Genomic DNA, 7127 nt, shown 5'->3' with positions numbered 1-7127 from the left:
ATAATATTGTTTGCTATTTTATAGAACCTTATTGTACTTTTTTTATTATTTTATTCTTTTGTTGTGTGTGTTTTTATCTTCTTTTTTATGCTAATTGGACCTTGAGTCTATAATAAAGTTTGTCTGTCTGTCTGTCTGTCTGTCTGTCTGTCTGTCTGTCTGTCAGTCTGTCGTTATCTTAAATAACTAATATGTCTAATTTAGTCGTAAAACAATTTCAGATAACTGGAATGTAAGAATGGTGAAGTCAAATAAATGCAATATCGGCCATACAGTGAGCTTCTGCCTGTTGAACTGATCCGCTGTTGCTCTGCGCTCTCAGACCACAAGCCTACATTAGCAAGAAGCATTTATGATTGAACGAACGTCCACATCTTTTTTCATCTCTGTGGGTAACAATACATAAAATCTGTTTTTTCTCCGACAACTTGGATGTACGATTGTTAATGCTTTGCTCTGCGTGACGTGCAGTGGGAGGGAGGGGAGAGATTATGATCCAGTGACACGACGTAACTTTTCTACAGCGGGAGGAGTAATTTTTGAGGATTTATTCTCTCTATATGTGTTTTAAAACGCGATATTAATTTATTTTCAGAATATTTTCAATAAATGGCCTTAGTAAAAAAAAAAACAAAAGAAATGGTTTACCTGCCTGTCGGGCAGGCATCGGGACACACCCACCTGCCCGAATATGAGTTTTACCTGCCCCGGGTAGTCAGGCAATAGGATTTGTCGAACCCTGTGTTGTAATAAAAACTGTCTTCATTATGTTATTTTGTAACAAAAACATGCACTGTGTTTCAGGAATAGAAGATAATGTGAATGTCTGTTTCCAGGTTTGTTGGAGACCAAGAAGCATGGCATGAATTATCAGATCTCTACATCAATGAACATGAGTAAATATACTTTTATTTTCAGCAGAAGTGTGGTTTTAGTATGTCTTGAAGAACATACTTTGACTTTCTAACAATGTAAATATATCTGGCATGATGACTGTTTAATTGTGTCAACTTAAAAGTACTGATTACGTTTTTCAAATGTTGATGCTGGAGCTACAATTACAGCAATGAGGCCCAGTTCACACTATGCTGATTTTGAGTGAAACCGTCGCATTTATGCTGCAGTTCAGCTATTCATGTACACAACACCTGTGTACAACCATGTTCCCCCTGCACTAGCCGAGAAAGCACACCCTCATTTAGCATACAAGATAATCTGGGTCTAGATACAATACATTTAAAGCAATAGTACATTTGTCATTTTCTATCTGGCAAGCCTCTGGCAACTAATTTTTTTTTTTTAGAGATTGTTCACATGTAAACAGGGCCTGAGGTAGACATGCCATTGCTTTGCCTAATATTTGCTCCAAGAGTGTTGCACAGTTAGGGGAAGACAGTTTATTTTGTGTGGTTCATCACCAACCTTTATTTTGTGTGGTTCATCACCAACCTTTGTTTTTTTCTGACTGAGAAAGCATGATTTGGGGTGGGGGGGCACCACTATATTCTCTTGGGAATTAAACAGCTAGTGTGCTCTCTCTCGGTTGTCCACTCTGTCTCTCTGGAAACAAGCGGCGATAATGCCTGACTAAGCGGAAGAAGAAGAGGAGGGGATACTAGGAGCTTTTACCCAAAATAAAGAAAAGAATGAAAAGAAATTGACACGCCTTTAGATAAGGGGCTGTGGGAGTGAATGGTGTGATATTAGAAGTGTTGGGGATTATCTAGGAGATAATGGTATCACCCTTGGATTTCCTCTGGCAACACAGCCATAAAGCCTCCCAAACAAAAGCATGAAATATCCAATAAGTAGCCTTCTAACTGCTATGCATTCCTGCTAATTCTGCCTGCCTAACATAACAACCACATATTTAGATTTTGCTTGAATGTGCTCCTTGCTCTGAGTTTGACCCAAATTGTTTAACTGGTCATCCAAAATGTAATGTTAAATGGTAATAAATTTTGTAAACATATTTTACCAAGTCTGATTCCATTCTTGTCCTCTGCATAGTCTTAATGTGGTATCAAACTGTTGGAAAACCACTACTGATGGTTTTACTACACTCCAAGAGAAACATGTAAAAATCTACAGTCTTGCACATCACAGCAGCTACAATTTTGCTTGAGCAGTCCAGTTAAGAGTTAGCTTAGGAATCTTTCTATAGAGTAGCTCAGAGGTGGTAGGGTTAGATGGCTCAGACAAAGTACAGGAAAGGTTCTGGATCTGTTACAAGATTCTGGTTGATGGCTGATGGAGCAAGCTCTGTTGCAGGCCATGGCTGCTGCACGAGCACATCTGAAAGCCTTTATAGAAAGGAAATGGTAATCGTAAGCAGTTCCCTAAACCCTTCAAGCCCTCTGATGTTCCCCTTTACTCTGTTCATTCTCAGTGTTTATTCCTCTCTGTGTCCTAACCTTTGCCTGGCTATACTGGTAAATATTCAATTTGTTAACATTGATGACTTTAGGTAGAGTGGTAAGCACTTGATGTTCTCGTAATCAACAATTAGATTATTTTTGTATCCACAAAACTACATTCGCACATTTTTTCTCAGTACTCAAGGCGATATAAAATTCTGTTTGTTGAGAAATGTGTGAAATGTTGCTGCACAAAACTTAAAAATAGAAATTTAGAGGTCACATAAAGCTTTAAAAAAGTGATTAATCATTACAAAATCCCCTTAAGGTTTAGTTTGTTTAAAGGTAGACGAACAACGCTGATGTTTTTTATTTTATTTTATTTTTTGTATTTTGTTAGCTGTACAGTCGTTCATATCTTTGTGTTTAATAATATACTATATCATGGGAAAAGAAAAACTGCATTAGAAGTGGAAATCACTACAGATTAGTGTGAGGTCAACAGCTCAATAGTGTGCTGCTGAGAAGTGATCTCATCTGAGTATAGGTACAGTGTGCCAGCTCTTTTTGTAGTGCTGACCTCAGGAAGGTAGTTAACTGCACATTACAGGCAAAAAAACACACGGGCATACAAGACTGATCCTCTGTGTCCTAAAAATGGGTAACATCACCACAGTAGACAAGCTTTATCTTAGCCAGCTGTGAAAACTTGGTACCCTTTACTGTGCATGTAAATAAACTTTCTCATCCAGTGGAATTTTATTCACATTTCTGCAGTGTACATGTGTACATTATAAATTGTATGTCTTTGTGAACTGACTTGTACTCTCTGTAGTTTGAATTTAAATTTTTGCTTGTAAGGTTGTTAGGCAGATAAGTTGTGCTTCACAGCGTAGAAAGCTAAAAGATGACCCATCCCTGAGCTGTATCAGTTGATTACTGTTTGTTTTGTCATTACTGCAGCTATGGAAAAGCAGCATTTTGTCTGGAAGAACTGATGATGACCAATCCTCACAATCACTTATACTGTGAACAATATGCTGAGGTGGGTGCTCCCCTGGGTGTCTACCTTCGAACTTTAAGGCAAACTGTGGTGGGAACGTTAACTCTGTCACTGATGCTTTTTTGAACAGCGAGAAATACTGAATTTATTCTAGACTCAAAAAAAGATGTTTACACTGGGTGGTCACGCATTGCTTATTCAGATGTCATTCTGTCATTGCTTGAGTTGCCTTTCAACAAAGCTGTGTCTACCTCCTAACACAGGTGAAGTACACGCAGGGAGGGCTGGAAAACCTTGAGCTGTCCAGAAAGTATTTTGCTCAGGCGCTGAGGCTGAACAACCGGAACATGAGGGCGTTGTTTGGTCTGTATATGGTGAGTAATGCTTTGTTGAAGAAATAGAGGACAGAGGCAGGGAGAAAGAAAATGAAAAAAGAAAAAAATATAATAACGACAGAACCATTTTTGTAACCTGTGGTTTGTCAATGTTGAGGTTGGCCACAGTGATTTAAGTAAGACTGTGTTAGTGGGGGAAATAAGAAGGGCACTCAGAAAGGTCAGCTCACTGCTGACTCAGTGAACCCCAGCACTGGGAAAGTTTGCCTCTCAGAAGTCCTTTATTTTAACAATAGTTTTGCTTTGAGTTTGATAGGGCTTTGATAGAAGCTCCCGCTCATATGAATTTTATATCCATCCCCACTAACCATAACCATTGATAGGGCTTCATCCTTGGCTTAGTTAAATAGAGATGAAACAAAAAACGAAAGAAAAATTTCTAAGAAAGTGTAGTCCAACCTCAGCAGGTATTTTGTCATTGCCAAATTATTCAATCAAGTGTCAATTGTATTGTGGTCTGGGCTGAAACTTTTATCTGCATACATGTTTAAATAAAATGTTGTATGTTAGTGCCAGGGAACTCTGGCATAAAAACATAAACAAAACATTGCAGGGAATAAAAGGTGGTGGGGAGGAGCAGCCTAAATGTTTTCCTTTGTTCTGCCGTCCATATCCACTGAAACCTCACAGAGGTGGAGGCAGCACGTGCAGGAGGTGCAAGTCAGGGTTAAATCCAAAACATTTGCCTCTATTAGCCCTCAAGCAAGTCTGGAGACATAATAGTAGGGTTTTTTAACATCTTTAATGAATTCCTCAAAATGTAGTTTAATCTTTATCCATCGCAGATCAGTCTTGATTGCAAATTGTGCACTAGTTGCTTTGCTTCAAATCTCGACAGGTGCAGGAAGTTCAGTGAAAGGGCAGAAAACTTTCACCATTTCAAGCCATCTGAGTCAGTGTGACAGTAGACTTGGTAGCATTGACCACAGCTGGGTTGTGGGTTAGTTACCGACAGCACAAGTGGGGATTCCCACAGAATGGTGCTTGCTGTGTTATTCAGGGATAGCCTGTCAAGGTTGACATCATCTAAACTGAGGTTTCTCTTGAGTTGTAAAAAAAAAAGATATTATGAAAATGCTTACAAAAAATACAGAAGTCAAACCATTTTCTCAAAAAGAAACAGGACCAGGTTGATTGCTATGTAGTTAAAGTTTCAACACACTGGTAGGGAGAGCTTTGAAGTGCAGGCCTTGTAAGCCTTCTGGGGTTTGCTGTGTGGAGATGATGGCAAGAACATGGGAAAGACTTGGGATTTGTGGTTCAGCGTGGAGCTGTCGGGGTAGGCACAGACTGATTCACAAGGCACTGCTCTTGTGTTGTTTTTTTTTTTTTTTTTTCAAAAAATACTAGGCCTTTTCATCACCAAGAGTCAATGGTGTTGGAGAAATTAGGCCCTGTTAAGTGAAAATTTACGTATGAAGCATTAAAATGCTCACTTTTTCCTTCCCATAAATGATTTCCCCTGTATCATCAGGCCAAGGTCTGCTTTTTCTTTCCACAATGACTAGTGGAGTGGTAGATGGTAAGAGTGGTTGCACATTCATCTCAATTATTCTTTTATTGCCGTTTCACAGACTTTTGATATTAGAAAACTCTTTCTACTATTTTTTCTTTACTTCTCTTCCTCCTGTTTTCTATTTTTATTAATTTATTTTTTTCTGAAGTCTGCAAGTCACATTGCTGCCAGTCCTAAAGTCAGTGCCAAGGTGAAGAAAGACAACATCAAGTATGCTGCTTGGGCTGCTAATCAAATAAACAGAGCTTACAAGGTGAGTCTCTAATAGTTACTTTTATGTAAACATGATAGAGTCCCTCATTTGTCTGTCTTTATGATGGCTCTATGCTCTGCTTAAAGACCTCTTTAATTTTTCCCACATCACTCTTCAGTCCCCAGACTCCGAAAACCACTGTTTTGATTTAGCTTTTGTGGCATTCTTGCACACAGTGTCCAGACATTCTGAAAACCCTCTCGTTTGCATAAAATGTGAAAAGAATTCATTGCCAAATGATCCCAAAATGCACCACAATCCTGAAGGCTGCCTTTCACCAGTTAATATTGTAAAAGCAAACCAGGTGTTTTTAGTGTGTACATTTACTTTTAATGTGAACTTAAAACTACAAGTGTCTACAAAGACTGTATCATGAATTACAGTAATGAGAAAAATAAAGCACACTCCAATTCTAGGGATTTACCTATCACAACTTATTACAACCCCTAGCAAAAATTAGGGAATCACCAAGCCTCGGAGGATGTTCATTCATTTGTTTAATTTTGTAGAAAAAAAGCAGATCACAGACATGACACAAAACTAAAGCCATTTCAAATGGCAACTTTCTGGCTTTAAGAAACACTAAAAGAAATCAAGAAAAAAATTGTGGTCGTCAGTAACAGTTACTTTTTTTGGCCAAGCAGAGGGGAAAAAATATGGAATCATGAAAAATAAACAAACAAAAGAACACTCCAACACATCACTGGTATTTTATTGCACCACCTCTGGCTTTTATAACAACTTGCAGTCTCCGAGGCATGGACTTAATGAGTGACAAATGGTACTCTTGATCAATCTGGCTCCAACTTTCTCTGATTGCTGTTGTCAAATCAGCTTTGCAGGTTGGAGCCTTGTCATGGACCATTTTCTTCAACTTCCACCAAAGATTTTCAATTGGATTGAGATCCGGACTATTTGCTGGCCATGCCATTGTTTTTGTTTTTTTTGTTTGTTTGTTTTTTTTTTTTTCAAGGAATGTTTTTACAGTTTTTGCTCTATGGCAGGATGCATTATCATCTTGAAAAATGATTTCATAATCCTCAAACATCCTCTCAATTAGATGGTATAAGAAAAATGTCCAAAATATCAACGTAAACTTGTGTATTTATTGAAGATGTAATGACAGCCATCTACCCAGTGGCTTTATCTGACATGCAGCCCCATATCATCAATGACTGTGTTATCTTTATTCAGTCATCTTTATAAATATCATTGGAACGGCACCAAACAAAAATTCCAGCATCGTCACCTTGCCCAATGCAGATTCATGATTCATTACTTTTATCCAGTCATCCATAGTCCATGATTGCTTGTTTTTTTTCTGTTTAGGTTTTAATGATGACTTACATTTAGTTCTTCTGTATGTAAATCCCATTTCCTTTAAGCGGTTTCTTACAGTTCGGTCACAGACATTGACTGCAGTTTCCTCCCATTCGTTCCTCTTTTGTTTTGTTGTGCGTTTCCTGTTTTGGAGACACTACTTTAAGTTTTCTGTCTTGATGCTTTGATGTCTTCCTTGGTGTATCGGTATGTTTGCCTTTAGCAAGGTTCCTGCAGATCCTTAAAAAGTCTTAAAAGGCCTTGAATTTACGTATATATATAT

At 38.2% G+C, this 7127-nt stretch overlaps 1 protein-coding gene across 1 annotated transcript in view; it reads left to right on the top strand.

The window, feature by feature from the left end:
• Positions 1-7127, top strand: part of emc2 (ER membrane protein complex subunit 2) — a gene marked incomplete in the record, with an annotated part of 47778 nt that overhangs the window by 23981 nt on the left and 16670 nt on the right. The window contains 4 exon segments of the mRNA XM_014020054.1: positions 837-896; positions 3321-3402; positions 3624-3734; positions 5420-5524. Coding sequence (XP_013875508.1) covers positions 837-896; positions 3321-3402; positions 3624-3734; positions 5420-5524 — 358 coding nt within the window.

This window comes from Austrofundulus limnaeus, unplaced genomic scaffold, assembly GCF_001266775.1.
Source record: "Austrofundulus limnaeus strain Quisiro unplaced genomic scaffold, Austrofundulus_limnaeus-1.0 Scaffold238, whole genome shotgun sequence".
In the NCBI taxonomy this organism is placed as follows: Eukaryota; Metazoa; Chordata; class Actinopteri; order Cyprinodontiformes; family Rivulidae; genus Austrofundulus; species Austrofundulus limnaeus.
This window is presented reverse-complemented; position numbering and strand designations above follow the sequence as displayed.